The 19,713-nt window shown below is 31.9% G+C and overlaps 1 protein-coding gene and 1 pseudogene across 1 annotated transcript; both read left to right on the forward strand.

The window, feature by feature from the left end:
• Positions 1-2,006: 2,006 nt before the first annotated feature.
• LOC107614140 (protein ENHANCED DOWNY MILDEW 2-like) lies at positions 2,007-17,304 on the forward strand. The gene is made up of 19 exons (XM_016316366.3): positions 2,007-2,200; positions 3,727-4,158; positions 4,243-4,339; positions 4,875-4,925; positions 5,036-5,184; positions 5,320-5,416; positions 5,772-5,870; positions 7,573-7,820; positions 7,955-8,044; positions 8,158-8,682; positions 8,774-8,921; positions 9,023-9,124; positions 10,464-10,556; positions 12,514-12,555; positions 13,131-13,241; positions 14,503-14,574; positions 14,687-14,805; positions 14,902-14,965; positions 16,611-17,304. The coding sequence occupies exons 2-19, from the start codon at positions 3,743-3,745 to the stop codon at positions 17,013-17,015; spliced, it is 2,928 nt and encodes a 975-aa protein (XP_016171852.1). The 5' UTR covers positions 2,007-2,200; positions 3,727-3,742; the 3' UTR covers positions 17,016-17,304.
• An 891-nt stretch (positions 17,305-18,195) lies between these two features.
• LOC107611595 (uncharacterized) lies at positions 18,196-19,467 on the forward strand (annotated as a pseudogene).
• Positions 19,468-19,713: the final 246 nt, after the last annotated feature.

Raw genomic sequence — 19,713 nt, forward strand, 5'->3', positions numbered from 1 at the left:
GTGCTGATGGTGCGACCGTGCGTGGTTCAGAGAGGGCGAGAGGCTGAGGTTTGAGGGTGGTGAAGAGTTCAGAGAGAGACAGAGACTAGGTTGAAGATTGTGAATTGCAACTTTGCAAGTGTGACTGTTAGGGTTTTCACCTTCCTTCATATGACATATATATATATATATATATATATATATATATATATATATATATATATATATATCTTTTTACATAAACGGGGTTTAAACGGGTCTCCACGGGGTGGGGACCTCTATCCCCGCCCCCGTCCCGTTTAATATACGGAGCCCCGTCCCCCGTCCCCGTGGGTACAAAATCATCCCCATATCTACCCCGTGACGGGTAAATCCCCGTGGATATCCGCCCTGCTGGGGATTTTTGCCATCCCTAGACACACATCATCTTATCCCCTTTTCGCTTGCACACTTAACTGACTAGTGCGTCGGAGTGTCTTTGCAGGTGACACCCCCTTTTCCACACGAAAAACTCGGGACGTCGGCTACTCCTCCTCCAACCCAGCAACCCTGAATCAGGCGACACCCCATTTCACCAACCGAAGCATCATCCCGACCCGTCTGGTACACGAGCTACCGAACATAATCAAACTTAAATTGAATTTATGTTCTTTTTAATTTTTTGAGATTAGAAAGAATATGTTTATAAGTTGATTTTTTTTTGAAGTTAACTTTAATTTTGACAACTATAGTTAAAAGTATTCTTTGTTAAAAATATTATAATAAAGAGTTAATTTTGTAATTATATAAAAGATAATTTTTTTTAAATAATTATTTAGTAACATATTTAGAAAGAAAGGTTATGCTCTTTTAAAGAAAAGAAATTGGTAAAATGAAAAAATAAGGTTCTAATATAATTTAAATCAAAATAGCACACTCTCACGTTATGGAAATTATAAATTCAATAGTGATTGAGATTTTATTTTTTTTACTTTAAAAGATTATTTTCTTAAAATGAAAGTGCTTGATTAAATTGACAATAAATTATCCTATATTTTTTAAAATATAAAACAAAAAATAAATAAATTTTCAATAATTTTTTATTGTTTTATATTATTAAGTTCTTTTTAATAGATATATTAATCAAATAATTTAAAAATTCATTATATTTTATAATATTAATAGAAAAATTTTTTTATACTACATGTACAAAATTTTTTTTACTGTTAAAAATTTCTGGATTTATCATTATTGATGATTAATTACTGACTAAAAATAATAAATTTTAATGATCATCTAATATTATTTTAAATATTTTATTCAATAGATATATTTCATTAGTTAATATTTTAATTATATTACAAATATAAATAGACTGATTATTAATTTATTACAAGACAATTATTTTAATAAACTCAAAATATATTCATTAAAAAATCATTAATTATTATGTGATAAATCAGTTGTGAACATATGTTTTTTAATATATATCAGAATAAAAGTTATTGATTACAAACCTCAACTTAATATTGTTAGTTTTTTTTTTTTTTTTTACCAAAGATTGGAGACTCGAACCCGCAACCTCTTAATTGAGTATGGGGAGACTATGTCATTTGAGCTATAACTCATTGGTAACTTAATATTGTTAGTTAGGTGATGAACAATATTTTTACAATATTAAAATATATAAAATCGTGTATTCCTTATAAGACGACTTGGTTACAAGGCTCTAGTATCTCACATATGACTCCATCACAAATATTATTAGCCATTATTAGAACAAATTTTGCCAAATTTTATTAAGCTGCTCCCTACATAAGAAAAGAAGGATTATGTGTAAAATAACCATTCCACAAATGAGAATAATTTTGATCTCTCTATGGATAGCATCCGTATGACCGTATCTGTATGCTATAATCCACCATTGAGAAATAATGAATTTATTTTATGTATTTAAAAAATTGTGAATGTGGACCAAAATTACGGTGATGCCCTTTTCATTTTCCCGAAATGGACTACAAAATACAAGGGCAGCGTGTATTGCAAGTATCCTGAAGCAGCACTCACGCACTCAACATGCTCGTAAATGGAAACCGGAAAGTCACTCACTGAAATCAACAATTAATGAGTCTCTTCAGTCTTCATTTCTTGCCTCTTCTCCCTTCTTCTTCGTCTAATAAGATGAAATCATAGCTAAACCAAAACTCTGGTCTTCTAGGTTTCAAGTTTCTTCTGCTCTCAAGTAAGGTTTTTTTCCCAGTGCATTTTCTATTTGATTTCGTTTTAACGTCGTGCTTTTAGTTTGAAATAATCAATCGTTTAGAAGTTCAGTTGAATAATGAACAAAACTTGTGGTCGTTTTGAATATTAGCTACCTATTCGAATGTATATTTTACTCCTGGTTTTGCTTTTCGTTCTATTTGAGTGTGACGAAAATAAAAAATGCAAAGCAAGAAATGGAACTTAAAAGTTAAAAGTGAGAGAATTGAAAAAAATAAAGAGAATGGAACCGAAAATATCGCTTTCTCTTTTATTTCCGGATAGAAAAGCAAAAATAAAGTACAAAGCTAGATTTGAAGACGAGTGCTAGGAACAAGCATATTTTGTGATTTGTAGTTATTAATTAGCTATTATTAGTATTTTTAATAGTGTGATTATATTTAATGTGATTTGTAGTTATTAATTAGCTATTATTAATATTTTTAATAGTGTGATTATATTTAATGATGTAAAATTACTCATAAGTATTCGCCAGACTCAGATTTGAAACCTCTTAACTAACTATTTGACTGGTTAAAATAATCATATAATTAAACAATCTAATATATACATAAAATTTAGATAAAAATAAATTTAGAACACACTCTAAATATACTTTAGATAAGGCAAGTATTTATCAAGTTTTATAGTGACATATAAATGGAAATAATGTGATGAATTAATTATATAGAGTTTAATTTAAATACGACACTCTTTATTAAAATAAAATATATAGAAAGATTTGTTTTATGTTTTAATACGTATACAATTAAGGTTATTATGCGATAATATATAAAAAATGTTAATTTTTCCTTCTAATTTTCAAAGGTAGTGGAGTAATTGCCAATATATTGTTATTTGTTTTTTATTATAAAATAAGTTTAGTTTACTAACTTCAGATTCAAGAGTTTTGGTTCAATGTGGCGTGCAGTGGAGCGGGAGAGTTCATCCTCTCTTCACCAAACGAAGTGTCTTAATTGGCTTATGTCCCTGTATTTGACATAGATATTCTGGTCGTGGAAGAAAAATGTAGTATTTTAGCTCCTTAAAACAAAGATATTGTACATGAGGCTTTTCAATAAGAACATCTTTTTAGTACTATGAGTTCTTTATGGTGCTTTTTTTTTTAAAATATCGGGTTGAGGTGAGTGAGTTCATTGAAACCAAAAAAGAAGTTTAGATTTCCTGTTATAAGTATATAATACACGATAATCTTTTTTATTTTTTTATTATTTTTTAAATTCTTGCTACATACAATTAAGATAAAAGTTTTAAACGCTTCAATTTTTTCCCTCTCACTTTATGTTTTATATGAATCTTTTAAATAACATTTGGTTGGTTTGAATACCATATCAAGTAATCACATAGAAGTGCCAAAAGGTAGAATACTTAATATTCTGAAAACACTTTTGTAAATCTTCTTCATGTAGTTATTTGTTTAGTTAATATATGAATCTATGCTACAAGCAATGGGATACTATAACACTTAATTCTTTCCCTATAACACAGATTATTTGGACATCTAATGGCATCATCTGATGAAGAGGGTGAGATTATTCCAAGTGGTGTTAACGATTATTGGTTTGAAAATGAGAATGATGGATTTGCACCACTTTCTAGTTTGACATTGTTGTGGAGCACTAGTGATGAGATCAGTTGTAGTTCGGGAACAAAAATATATTTGCGCGGCACTGCTGATGACGGACTCCAGAAGGTTCATAAGCAGATTATAGGATGGAGGTTCGAACTTTCCAATGAGGAGCAGCCGGAGATTTCAGTGCGTTTGAAGGACAAAAACTGGATAACACTGCAAAGGCCAAGGAAGTGCTTTGAAAGTGCTTTTAGGACAGTCCTAGTCACAGTATCTTGGCTGCATGCTGTGAAATGGAATCCAGAGGAAACTGGAGTTTCTATTTGGAACAAAATAATGAAGGCCTTTAGGCATGAATTTTCATTTTGTCATTTGTGAATATTCGGTCTTTTGCATATTCCAATTCGTTAATTAATATATGTTCTGTTTCACAGCTCATTTGATGTAATGCCGTCCGAGAATGATCTTATAAATCATATGTCAATGATTAGAGAGGCCGCCAAAAGGGATGCTGATTTCGCAAAGTCGAAGGTCTGTACTACTGTGTTTTTTACTAAGAATACATTAAAGAGGGTTAATGATAACTTATGCAATTGATAGAAACAAGCCTGCATATATACCACTTATTTCTTGCTTTTGGGTTTGTTGTGCAATTAAAAGGGGTTTTATATATATTAGCATTCAAAAATTGAATTACTATGCTAATTGTTCTGGTGCCTGTTACACAATAAATGGCTTCCTATTTTTAAAATTTTAATTCTTAATAAAATATTTACAGATAATGGGGTAGCCATTGAACCTTTTTCTCAAATGATAACCAACTTATTTACATGACAGAATAATAGAGTTGTTTGATGTCTGCCATTGTTCCTTTGGCTTTATACAGTTGAGTTGCAAGGTTGACATTCTCAATTCTTATGGATGGATAATTGCTCGATTATTTATTTGATTTGTCTTTAATCACTTGTTGACCTTTGCTATTTTCTGAATATAATGTGGATTCACCATATGGCATCATTTTCATTTTTTGTTTACTTTTTCTTTAATAAAAAACTTGAATCTACAGTATCTGCTAAACTTCATTGGAGAGGGAGATTCAAATGAACTATCCCATGAGGTCAGTGAAATTGTTAGCTCTTTGTTTTTTCTTTGTTTTTCTATTTATGTAGATATTCTTTTATGTTCTTTCTTATTTCAGTTATTTGAGGTTATGTTGGTTAATGGCAGGATGTTCGATTCTCTAGGAAACCAAAATTTATAATTGACTCAGAAGAGGAGAGTGACAAGTCCGATGGTGAACTTGGCGTCAATGTTGGGCAAAGTGTTGGTTATGATACTGTTTGTGCAATTTGTGACAATGGTGGTGAAATACTTCCGTATGTCTTCTCAATACAAGTTCATGGTTATAAGGACTTGCATTATTTTGCTCTCCATCCTTTATGTATTGCTAAGAAATTAGGGCATTTTCACATTTGTTTACTGAACTAGTTACTTTTGTTACAATAATTCAGCTGTGAAGGAAGATGTTTAAGATCCTTCCATCCAACTATAGAAGATGGTAAAGATTCATTGTGTGATTCTCTTGGATTCACTAAAGCTCAAGTTACAGTAAGTAACTATCTCCCATCTTCAGCTGTTCTAAGAAAAAAGTAGAACAAATATAACTTGAGCCATGTTCGGATGTATTTTCTCATAAGGAGTGGAAAAAAGAGAGTAAATGGGAGCCAATTATCTCGGTTCTCTTCAGTTATACTCTATAATAAAGTATTCCAAATTGAATAAAAACTAAGATTTTTCATTAGCACTTTTGAAAGTAAGTGATGCTGAATACTCTACTTGAAACTTTCCATTATTTTGCTTCCCCTCCTGTTTCATTTTCATCTCAAAGTCTCAAATTCAGTGTTAACAATATATGTCTCTACTTCCAATTGTAGCTTTATAAGACCAAATCTAAACTTTGCAGGCCTTTCCAAACTTTTACTGTGAAAATTGTAAAAATAAGAAGCATCAATGCTTTGCTTGTGGCAACTTGGGTTCATCTGATGAATCATCAAATGCAGAGGTACATTTCAAATACTTATTATTTTTTAATATTTTTAGTGTAACTCATGTTTCTTAGTCTTACAGGAAACATCACAATAATAAATGCTATTTAGGCCCTAATCTCTAAAGCTGTATTTGGATATTGTCTAGATAGAAATACATAGACTAAGGACATAAAAACTTGATTAGTTGTGGACAAAGGATTAGAGACAATTTTTCAGGACAATGGATTTGCCTTCAACACATCTGGTTTCCCACTGTTCAAACTTCAAACACAACCAATTATTCATTCCCTAACTTAGAGCACTCAATCATCATTCTTACATTCATAAGTCAGACCACAATGAGCGTTTTGCAATGGGAAACAAAACCCGACCATTATGCTTTACTTTATTGGCAAAGCCAAGTTATTACTGAGGCTAACTCCAATTAATTTTTGGGTTATTACAAACATTACACCATAGTCTCATCAAGATATTGGACTCGTGTTAGTTGCATTGACCTCCTCCCCACTTCTTAGATTCCCACTTTAGGGCCCTAACAGATGTAAGCAAGAGTATGGACTTGATCATTAATGAGATCTTTACACTTGTCACTAAGATGATTCTGGTGCATACTATTCTTTCCATTGCGGAATGCCAAGATTCGCCATGACATCAAATGGATTTCAAGAATAGGTTTTTGCATGTTGACCTTAAGGAGGTTCCACACGTCAAACTGCCTACTGGAATGGCCACATTATCAGTTAATGTAGTTTGAAATTAGAACACTCTTTATATGGATTGAGACTAGCACCAATGGTATGGTTTGAAAAGTTTTGATTCACACTGCTCAGCTTTTCATTTACGGTCACCCCATTTTATACAAAGGTTTTCTAAAGAAATCACGATACTTATTCATGTGAATGGCATTGTTGTATTCATTCTGATAAAGAGGGTGTCTGGATAATTAAGCAATTGATGCATTCAACGTTCTACATGAAAGAACTTGGCCAGCTCACCTGTTGATTGGAGGTCTATCTTAGAGTATTATACCTTTATATGGGAAAACTTGGTCTTGTGGTGGTCTATCTTAGAGTATTATAACAAAATGTGGTGGCAAGAAGCAATGTTTAAGCTGCATTTGAGATATGGCTTATGGAACCTGTGAGTTATGACTGAAGCTTTTTGCTAAATGAATTAAATTAACATGAAAACTGTTCCACCTCTGATGGTTTTGTATGAAAACAATGCTGCCATTAATATATCTCGTGCACCGCTGTCCATTATGACGACACAGAACATGTGACAGTGGATAGAATGTCTTAGAATTATTAAAAATATATGTTGGGTTAATGAGTTCTATGCACAACGTGTTTGTAAGTCATCAAGTTGAAAATATTGTTACAAAGACTTCACCCCATATGTTTGCAAAACAAGTATTCTGGGACATTAGGATTTGTGGACCATTCTTATGAATCTTTTTTCCCTGAATATTAGGATTTGATTACGCTTACTGTGAAAAGAAGCATTGACAGACTCGTTGTCTTGTATCTCTTATTCTCTTTGAAATCGTGATATTCTGTGCTGGTCAAATATTAAGAAAGCTTTTCCTGAATTTCAGTTTTCAACTTTTGTCTTGTTATTTTTGTCATTTCGTATTGTTTTAAATGTTGAGCTTAATTTACTTGTTTTCCTTCTTTACGGTTAAATGGAAGCAATTTTGTGGTTTGGTTCTCTTAGGTGTTTCCTTGTATTACTGCAAACTGTGGTCAGCACTACCATCCTGCATGTGTTGCAAGGCTACTCTACCCCGGCATTGACGCGGAGCAACAGGAAAGGAGAAAGAGAGTTGTTATTGACAAGACATTTATCTGTCCTCTTCACATATGCACTTTATGCAGAAAAGGTGAAAATAGGAATGTTCATGATTTGCAGTTTGCAGTATGTCGACGCTGCCCTAAGGCTTACCACAGGAAATGCTTACCCAAGTTGGTTTTTCTTGTTCCTTTCCTTTTTTTTTTTTTATCAAATATCAAGTATTGTGTCATTGCTGAAATTCCTCTGCATATTTTTATTTATTTGCGTTGTCCTAAGTACCTCTGTCTCATGTTATTTTCTTAAGGGAGATTCCACTCACATTTGATTATGAAAAAGGCATTGCACAAAGGGCCTGGGATAACCTACTTGATCGTCGTATTTTGATGTATTGTATGTAAGTTATTACTTATTACTGTTCAATAATTTCATAATGCAAATTTGTCTTTTGATTGTTATTTTCCATATGCTATACCATTGCTATATTGTTTCTAATCCTTTGTTGTTCAGGGATCATGAGATAGTTCCAGAACTTGGCACTCCTGCTAGAAATCATCTAGTATTTCCATATAATAAAGTGAAGGAAAAGAAACAAGGCCACAAATTATTCAGCAAAGAGAAGGATGCTATACTATTGAGGAAAAGTTTCGAAGATCTTCCTCATAAGAAGTCATTGGCAACTAACCTGGTTACAAGGGAAAGCATGGCTATCCAAAATGATAGTTCTACCAAAGTTCGAGATAAAATATGTAACGAGAAAGGTCTATGTTTCTCACATGGATCACTCGAGTCTGTTGCTTCTAGCAAATATCTGAAAGATGAAAAGAAGTCTTTGTCCGGTAGATCCCTACCAAGCATTGGCAGTAAATTGATTTTGAGCAAAGATAACACACACACGAGTTCAAGAATACAACAGGCTGTATCTCTGCAACGAAAATTGGTTAGTCAAAGAACAGAAACACGTAGCTTGGACAAGCCTCTGGTGAAAAAAGTCAAAACATCGCCTGACTCTATTCAAGCTGATATGGAAAAAGAGTATGATTGTGAACTATATTGGATAAACTTTAGAGAAAGAGATTGATTTTGAAGTTTGTCTATTTACAATTTGAACATTACTGTTGTGCAGAATTTTATCTTTGGTGAAAGAATCAATGTCTACAGTCAATGAGGAAGAATTCAAGAAGAACAATCAATGCTTTGGTTCAAGTTCTTGTTTCACAGAAACAGGATTTGATAAGAGCCTTACTCTAGGGAAAGTAGAGGGCTCTGTTAAGGTTTATCTTGCTTTTTACTACTTGAATGCAGCTGTAAGCATTCGTAATCTAGAACGAGACATTTTGGGCTCTGTTATGGATTATTTTGGCTTTTCTTGTAGGCCATTCAAACAGCTTTACAGAAGTTAGAAGAAGGGTGTAGTATCGAGGATGCAAAAGCTATTTGTGAACCAGGGATCCTCCATCAGCTTTTTATTTGGCAGGTTGAAACAACTTACCTTGATTACATTTACCATAACTGTAATATAATTGTGTTACTATTCTTGACTACAGAATAAAACAGCACCTAGGATTTTCTTGGGCTGAGCCTGTGTCAGTTGTGAACTTGTAGTAAACAAGTGCCTTACCTAGATTATTAGTACAAATAGATGTTTGATACCCATTTCCAATTAACTTCTCAAATAGACAGATAACCCTTTAACAGTTCTTGACTAATGACTCATGCCACATGTAAGACGCTCTGTTACTGTCAGTTAAAATTTGATCATTTTTTGTCGAACGGATGTAATCTTTGTGTGTATTGGATTATTGACTTCTCCCTTCTTCATTGATATGCGGGATTAGTTTCTAGTTTTGTCAATGTTAAATATTTCGTGGTCAGTTTGGTTAGTTTAGTCCTCATTTAAGTAAAATTTCTTTGCTTTGATATTTAAAGAATTTGGTAGAAATGTATGATGTATCGTCTCACACATAAGGATATTTATACTATGAACAATGTTATATACATAACTTATCCACATAAGACTCTAAATAATGAGCTCTAGTAGATATATTGCTGCTACAACTTAAATATTAACTCTACACTTTATATGTCATGTGCATGCTGGTTACAAATAGATTCAATCAAAAGAGTTTCGTAGGACAAAGTCAATATATCAGCTAGCTGTTCATTGTCATATACAAACCACATGAGTGAATTTCTCTAAATCTTTAGTATTAGAATTATTTGAACTATCATCCATAATAAATCATTTTCATGCATACAAGAAAATGACATGGGAAGCGGATTAAGCTCATTATTTTACTGTTGTAACTAGGAATAGTAATTAAAAAGTGGTTTCTTAGATCTATATGCCTTTGTAAAGGAATTTCAAACCCAAGCTTTGTCCATATTTTCTTTTATGGTGGTACCTCCCCCCCTAAATCCCTATCGCAGGTAATTACCATAGATACCCATCTTGATGGATTTTCTAGTTACTACTAATTCCATGTGCATCATACACTCATACTTGAAAATGTTTGACGTGAGGGATGCCTGACACTCATAAACTCTATAGAGACTATATCCTTGAGAGATGTCGGATTTGTATACAGCTACTAGAGCCTTCATTTCACTTTGTATACATTTTATTTACACACGTAAAGCAACTCTACTCTGTTATTGCAATTTCAATAAGCCTTCTCTTTTCTGTTGATAGTTATCAGCACCTTGGAAAAAGTGTTATGCTTTGGCACTGCAAGCATTACTTTGGATATTCATACAAATATAACACATTTAAGTTTTTATTGGAAAGATAATCTTGATTGTCAATTTACTTACAGAAGCAACTAAAAGTCTATCTTGCTCCATTTCTTCATGGTATGCGATATACGTCCTTTGGTCGCCATTTCACTAAAATAGACAAGCTGAAAGAGGTAAATTTTGTTATTTTTATTTTTATGTTTTTTCTTTTTTAAATACTAATTGCCAAGAGGCTGACATATTTTACCTACCTTTTCTTATTCGGTTGCTCGAGCTATGTGTATGCATGTGTACATGTTTGGAGGGTTTCACCGTATGAGTAATTCATTGCCAATGCCTATATTTACTCCCTGCTTAGAAAAAGAAAAAGAAAAAGTAAAAAATATAAATATAAAATTACTTCCAGGGAATGACTAGCTGAAATGTGTAAAAATGCTTGGAATACGTCCGTTTTTTGCTTATTGGATCAAATATGTGAATTATTATATATTTTGAAGACTTCACATGTTTGATTTGTTTCATTAGTGGTCAAGTTTCTATTTTCTAATATGTTATTTGGGATAAATGTCGTTTGTAATAATATAGTATAGTATTTGACTCTTTCGAAGTTATAATGATTTTTATGTTCATTTCAAATTCTTTGTTGATATACTACTATTTTGAAAAACTATTCTTAGTTTTAAATTAGTTACTAGTTAGGAGTACTTAGGACAAAAGGCATTAGTTTTTTTTTTCAATATTGAACAACTTTATTAAGGAAATGAGTTAATTTAACTTAAGCCTTATCAACAATCTGAAAAAGTTATGATAGTATAGACCTAAGAAACTACATACACATAATTAATTAAGTAAAAATATTTAAAATAGAGAGAAGATTTAAAATAAAATTTAGTGTATGCAATTCTTTAGATAAGTATAATATTAAGAAATGAAATAAATTTAAATGAATATGAATTTTTGTAGTTCTTAATCTAATAAAATGTTACTTTTGTGTGAGTTAATTCTTTGTGAAATGTATGACAGATATTGTATGAAGTCGGTTAAGTAATATTCATGTTATAAACATTCTGTAATACACAATGTAATTAGCTGTTTAAACTTTTTATTTTTTACTAGTTTATAGTTTTATAATGTTAATAATTTTGTTACCACGTTTTATTTAAGTAATACACTTAAGCATACATCTTAGAAATAATTTTTTCATTGCTGAAATTGAAAAAAGTAAATGGGTAATTTTTATTATTAAAATTAGAGTAAACTACTAAAATGGTACCCAAAAGTTTGCATCGCTGACAAACCCCAAAGATACTAACGACAAATAAGCCCGGAAAGATTTAAAAACACGACAAAAGAATTAGATATTAAATATTAAATATACATTCTAAAAAATGGCTTTAGAGATAAAATTTTAATGCAAATTTTTTAAATCATTATTAAAAAAATAAGATTTTTATCTTTAAAATTTGATAATTTTTTATCAAGTGAATTTCTTTAAAAAATTTTTTATTGTGAATGACAACATCTTTTTGAAAAACAAAAAGAAAAATCTATAGATTAAATTTTGCTCCGAATTTTTTTGTGCACCTTCTAAATATTTATTCAAATGTTGCCACAAAAATTTAGATCTAATGGATAAGTCATTTGTTAAATATGAAAGTTTTTGTTACTTACAAAAAAATATAATATTTATTAGTTCTTTTTGTCGTATTTTTAAATCATTTGGGGCTGTTTTTGTCGATAACATCTTTCAGTGACCTTTCTGTCAGCAGCAGCTGAATCTTTTGGGTATGGAATTGGTAATTCACCCTTAAAATTATGATGAGCTCGTTTGTGTAACAGAATTTTAAAGTAACAAGGCAATGATGTAATGGTATGTTTGTGTTTCATGGGAGAAAAGTAGTACTATTAACAACAGAGAATAATATCTTAAAGAATGTGCTAGTAGGCAGTGTCATAGAATTACTGATTCTATAATATCTGTTATACTTAATTACTTATTCTAACACCGATTACTACTTCTAAGTAATGATCTTGTGAATTAATACGCTACAATTCATTATACTGGATAATCTTTTCAATGTTTTTCCTTTCTCAAGTTCTTATTTACTAATGTGACATCTTTTATTGCAGATTGTTGATAGGCTTCATTGGTATGTGCAAAATGGTGACATGGTATGTACTGTGTATTCCCCTTTTTTCGTCAATGAGTGATCGCTACAGAGAAGTTATCTTTCCATGCCATTTTTTTAGATTTAATTGTATTGTTTTATTGGAGTAAATGCAGTGATCTTGATAGTAGAATGGTGGTTGTACATCTTGTAGTACTATTTCCCACTCTAGTGAAAGAATATATATATTCGGTTCTGAATCATTCAAGTTTTCAGTGCTTCGAATGAAATCTTCAGTGTATAATTTAAGGTAGGATGTTAATAAAATAAAACAAAATTAAAGTAGGTTGATATATATCCTTCTTTCGGCTTCATTAAGAGCTGCTGTCTTATACCTATATGCAAAGTATTTGTTTTCTAAGGTCAGAAGATGGTGACTTATATGTTAATTCATACAAACATTAGGTTATAAATGATGTTTTCTGAAACATTAAAATTTTGTAGCATTCAATTGTTGTGGAACTTCTCAATCTGAAAAATAAATAAATAAATTGGGAGGTATATTAAGTTATTGCTTGGATTTTTTTATTGTTTTGACTAACTTGCGTTGTCCTACAATTACATGTTATTGTTTGTCAGGTTTTAGACTTTTGTTGTGGTTCCAATGACTTCAGTTGTTTGATGAAATCAAAGCTTGAACAGATGGGGAAGTCATGCTCATTTAAGAACTATGATTTAATCCAAGCCAAGGTATATCTTTTGATCTAGTTCTAACCTTTCACAGCTGGCTACTTTGGATTTTGGTAAATGCATGTTTTGTAATATGTTCTAGATATGTTGGTCGTTTAGGAAATGAGCACATTCTCAAGATCAAAATGCAACGAAAAATTCTGTGAAGTGGGGGCTGTTATATGCATGCTGTGACGATAATTTCTAATGGATTAATGCATCAGTATATTGGGTGTGCTGCAAAGGCTCCACCAATTTAGAATATGTCTGTGCCGTGTTAGGATCATTAATTGTGTTAAATAAATGAGTTTTATGAGTGCATTCCACTCTGTTTAATTTAGGGTTCCTGATACATAAAGAAGTTTGTTGAATTTTGTCATTTCTGAGATGGAACTTGCTCTTTAATTTACCAAGCACTTGTTGAAGGTTGGAAGACCACAAAGGCTATCTCTGCTGATGTGTGTATTATGTGTGGGGCAAAAACATAGTCTAATTCCCATCTATTTTTGCTCTGCTCAATGACTAGTTTCTTATGATATAATTTGTTTAGCATCTTTGATGAATGTTGGGTGTGCCCTGCAACTCTAGATATACTTCTATTGATTAGGTTTGTTGGGTTTGGTAGTAGAGAAGAGGCAAAAATTATGTGGAACAATGCAATTTTTGCCACTATTTGGACGATTTGGTTGGAGCATAACACTTTTAATGACCGATTCTCTTCTTATAAACATGTCTTATGGGATATGATTAGGCACTTAGCATAGCATTTTTTTGGTGTAAAGCTCTTGAACCTTTTAGAGGATTTTCCCTCTCATATATTGAGAGATTGGAGAGAGTTTTGCTGTTTTGATAGGTCTTTGTTCTGTTTTGCTGTTCTGTAGGGGAACACTATCCCCCCACCTTTTCTGCATTTCTTTTTTCTCATCTTAATGGAATTGTTACTTTATCAACAAAAACTTCTCCTTAACTTGTTAAAACATATGTGCGTTGTCTAAGCTAAGTTTAACAAATGCTTGTAAGTTTATACATTTGGTAGTGTTATCAAAGCCACTAACGTAATTGTCAAGTTACGCTTCTTGGGTGCGACCCTTTCCCGTTTCCTGTTTTAACATGGGATGCTTGTGCACTGGTTAGTTCTATTTGTGGCTGCTTCTGATAATCTTGTTTTTAAAGTAATTATGATCTTTCATTCTTTTATATTGTTTAATTTTCCGTTTCTTTTCTCTTCTCCCCTTCCTTCTACAATGAGGGCATGTATTTCTAAGGTCGTTTCTCCATGCAGAATGATTTCAGCTTTGAAAAGAGAGATTGGATGAGCGTAACTGCAGAAGAGTTACCAAACGGTTCTCAACTTGTAAGGCCCAGCAAAGCATTTGTTTCCTAGTTTAATTTGTTATTTTAGATACACGAATGTTGTTAACATGTAATGTCTTTGTTAATTTCTTTCATTCTCAATACTTGACTAGATCATAGGGTTGAATCCTCCTTTCGGAGTTAATGGTTATCTTGCTAACAAGTTTATTGACAAGGCACTGACATTTAAGCCAAAACTCCTTGTACTTATTGTGCCAAAAGTAACAAAACGGTTAGTATTGTACTATTGTTTCAACTTATTTCCCCCATTTCTTTTGATATGGGATTAAAAAAGTTCATCTACCTTATGCTTATTTCGATTTGCCAGACTTGACAGAAAGAAAGGTGGATATGATTTGATTTGGGAGGATGATGAGATGCTTTCAGGAAAGGTAAGTTGTAGCTATATGTCCATAACTTTTATCTTGATCTTGTGTGAAAAACTGAAAATGTTTGAAGTTGTCCCTCAAACACAAATGTTAAGGCAGGTATCGAGACATTGAATTTTTTTTTTTTTTTTTTTGGAGATAGAAAATTTTCTATTTTTTGTTCTCCCCAAAAGTGAGGACAATAGAGACAAGACAATGAAATAGAAATTTCTTATTTTGTTTCCATTTTTGTTTGTAAAACATTATTCATACACAAAACACTTTTGACACCCATTTTAATAAGGTTGTTACTAATTAATTGTGTATTTAATCTATTATAATATATAAAAGGAGAGTCCAAAGTTTTATTATGGTCAATGAATGACAAATTTTTACGTTTCATATAAAATTATCATGTCATCCATGCAATAATATAGAAGAAAACATCTATCTTAGAATACATTTATACTACTATAAAGAATAACATCTATATAAATAATCTAGCATTAATTTCATAATTTCACGCATTAAATTATCTACTTCTAAAAAAAATATAATATAAAAAAAATGTTAATTGATATCAATGATCTAAATTTTAATATTGCATATCCTAATTAGAGAGTAAATTTTACTTTACGAAAATTAATTTATTTATCTATCTATCTATCAATTTATTTATAATGTATGAAAAGAAAAATTAAATAATGACACAATGAATTCTTGACATATTAGATAACTTCTAATATTGCTCTATAAACATTTTAGTGAAATTGTCATTTTATAATTTTTCTATCATGATATCATCTTTTATTCTTATGTAATGTTTAGTTTTACTTTTTAATCCTTTTTAACTTTTTTTTGGTAACTTTTTAATTCTTTATTTCCATGTAGGTTACTCTAAGCCTTTTAATAGTAATGGTATTTCTCTTTAGTAGATATAAATTGGTTAATAAAACCTAATTCATTCTCTAGTTTTATTTTGCCTTCTATTCATATTTACTATATAAATTAACATTCACTTCATACATTTTTATCTCCTCTCACATAATCATATATCTCTCACTCTTTCTCCTCTATCTTTGCTAATGTTTTGCACAATTATTTAAAAAACTTGGTTAATGACCCCAGTTCTTTATTTTAGTTTGCTAAAGAATTTGCTCACTTTAATAGCAATGCTATTTCTCTTTAATATTAATTAATTATAATAATAATGTTAATAATACATGATGTCATGATTCATGAAAAAATAAATATTATTTTCAATTACTGAAATATTATATTCATATTTACATTACATCTAATAGCTTTATTCTTGCATTATAGTATTTAAGTTTGCTAAACATATGTATTAGGTGATGAACTCTTTCACATACTAGAATGTATAATGTCTTTACAATTTTATTTAGGTTTAATATTAATTTTTAAGATTTCTTTATTAAATACTTTCTTATATATAAAAATTAATTCATTTTAGCGCGCGGGTTTAAATCTAGTTATTTTTTAATTAACAAAACAAAGGGTGTAGACGCAGTGGAATGGTGTTTGTTTATGTCTCCATTTCTGTTGTCTCATTGTTTCTGTATTTGTGTCCGAAAGCCAATTTCCAAACATTAACAAAGGGACATGCATGTATATTAGCTCATGTTTTGCATTTTGTTTATCCCTCCAGGCATTTTATCTCCCGGGTTCAGTTGACGTGCGCGACAAGCAATTAGAAGACTGGAACAACAAAACACCTCCTCTTTACCTTTGGAGTCGGCCGGACTGGAGTGCTCGGCACAGGGCGATTGCTCTACAGCATTGCCACATAAAGGACAAGTATGATGATGCGCATGTGAAAGGAATAGAAGTGAAGAATTATCTTATGGAAGAGAATCATGACTGTTATCAGGATTACGCTGGATTGCATGAGCCTGGTGATTTCTTAAGCATATTTGATGGTGTCCCGGATGATAATGGCGGTGCTACTCCAGAGGAAGGTGGCAATTCTTTTGGCCATTTGAAGGAGATGACATTTCCTGCCTCTGTTGAAGCTGACAGTATGGCTATTGACATGGATTTATCTTCTCCCTAGAATGAGCATTTCTGAGTTGTGCTGAAATTGTTATTGGGTATTTGAGTGTCTCTAAGAAAAATGATTATATTGAAAAATTGGAGTTGAAGTTACTATTTTGGTGCTAGTATAACTCTTAGCATGACATTTGATAGTATATTATGTCTAGCATTTTATAATTTGCAGCTCTCTATTAGAAACTGACTCTCCACTTTATAATAGCTTGTCCCTGTCCTTGGAAGAGAGATTAACAAAATTAAAGTGGTAATTATTAGATGACGAAAGTGTTTTTATAATATTTTATTAAAAAGATGAGCTTTGGTTAAAAACTTAAAATAGCTCTTTTTGAGTAACATAGATCATGGACTAATAGTGGATTTTTTCTAGTTATATTTTTTTCTTATAATATTTTAATTGTTGATTTTGCATTTTGCATTTTATGAGATTATGATTTTGTCTATTATAATACTTATTTAAAAATTTAAGTAGTATATCAAAAGATAAGTATGATTTTTAATTAAATTTTTTTAAAAAAAGTCTTATAAAAAAGTTTGCTAAGAAAGAGAAAAACCAATGTTTTCACGCCTCCCTATTAAGAAGCGGGTCCTTAGTTACATTATTTCATGGCTACTTTTGGCTAGGTGATCCTTAGTTGCAAAACTCTATCTAATTCATGCAATTGTTTAGAAAGAGTATATAAAAATGTGATCCAATTCACATAGTTTATTTGATTTTTTTTTTTTACCAAAGATAGGAGACTCCAATCCGCAACCTCTTAATTGAATATGGGGAGACTATGCCAGTTGAGTTATAACTCATTGGCAAAAAATTCAATTCAATCTAATCTAAAATTTTGTCATTTTGATCAATATATTATTTAGTTTAAGTTTTACTGTTTGTGTTTTTGATCTTTATATTGAAGCCGGGCCAAAGGCCCATGAAGATGCTAACGATGATATTGAAGCATGAAAGATAATAAATAGATATATAGAAGAGTAGAATAGATGGTAGATCGACTTAGCGACGCAAAGTGAAACTGAAACGGCAGCAAGCTAGCGATGACGTTAAAAAGGCAGCTCGGTGGCTCGGTGCATTAATGCAGGTTGCGTCCAAAGGAATAATATATGCAGCCTCATTTGATAATTAACTCCCGAACTTGAGGATACACGGAAACACCTCAAGCTCAACGTAATTATGAATGATGCGGAGAGGGATGCCTCGACAGTGCTGCAACTGGTGGAAGCTTGCTTCCCTAAGGAGAGTGTGCAGTTCATGGAGAAACCTAATTTCCGCCGCCGACTTCTCCTGGAACCACTTTCGTCGTTCATGCTTACGAGATCCAAACTTATTGCAGTTTGGCCTCCAGAACTGGTGTCCGTACAGTCAATTATGTTGAACAATCCTACTGAACCTACTAACGTCGATTGCATCAGTAGACAACGCCACTACAAAATTGTTGGATTGTTATGCTTGCTCGATAATGATAACTACCAGAATATGCATGCCATCTCGTGGAACCCCTGTACGACGGGATTCACATTCGAATCACCACAAATCAGAGGCAGAGCCCATGTTGTCTGCCGTTCTAGCTTTGGTTACGATCATCTCAGCGACAGTTACAAGTCTTACGGAATTATACGGAAGGAAGGGCCATCTGGTTTTGAATATAGTTACAGAATTTATACATTTGGGAAAACTTCATCGTGGAGAAGAATTGAGGATGATTTTCCATTTGACCTACTTGACCATACTTACGGAGTATTTTTTGGTAGTAGTAGAGCAAGCACTATTAATTGGAGGGATAATGCTAAGGAGACAAAAAAAAAAAAAACACTCGAAACTTATTTTATTTAACGTTTATTAATTGTCGTAAAGAATGTTAAATAAGATAAGTTATTGTTGTTTTTGGGTAATTTTAGTCGGTTACTAAATATTTCCGTAATTGGAGTGCTGGTAGAGTGGTTCTTTATTTTGACTTGAGTAACGAGACTCATGGTCATTGTACCCTGCCTAACAGGGATCCAGGTGATTTTTCCTGTATAAGGAGCAAAAAGTTATGTGTCTTGAGAAACTGCCTTTCTGTTTGTTATGAGAATACGACAACAAAGCACTGGATTCTGTGCAGATTAAGGAATATGAAGATACCCAATCTTGGACTCAGTTGGCAATCATTCCCTTTTACTCGCATCTCTATTATACAAATGGAGGTTGTCCCTTACAACCTCTCTACCTCTCGGAAAGTGATGTGTTTTTGGAAGTTTCTCCATCTTTCGGAATAGTTTTGTACAACTTAAATGATTGCAGCAGCATAGATTTTCCTGTGATTGACAGCTCCAGTGATGGCACGGAGACAGGTCATAGTATGGCTTATATCTACCATGAAAGTTTAGTTTCACCAAATGGTCTTCGAAGCAACTCATCCAACATGCCACTGCACTTTATCAAACCCAAATGCAAGTCTATTGTGTCTTAAAGCCTGTGTGCACTTGTCTTGGTGAAGCCCTTCTAGTACATCCAACTTTGTTATTAATGTTATCAACTTTATTTATCCGATTATGTTTCAATTGGATTTATTTATGATAATCCATTTGATATTCTTTCTATTCTTGTCAAATATTTCTTTTAACACTGCACTGATGAGAAATTGTACTTGTTCTGATATCATGTTTTCATTAGGCAATTTTGCATTTAATAAAAAAGAAAGAAAAACCTAAAAGAG

Source organism: Arachis ipaensis, chromosome B8, assembly GCF_059453495.1.
Source record: "Arachis ipaensis isolate K30076 ecotype BB chromosome B8, ASM5945349v1, whole genome shotgun sequence".
NCBI lineage: Eukaryota > Viridiplantae > Streptophyta > Magnoliopsida > Fabales > Fabaceae > Arachis > Arachis ipaensis.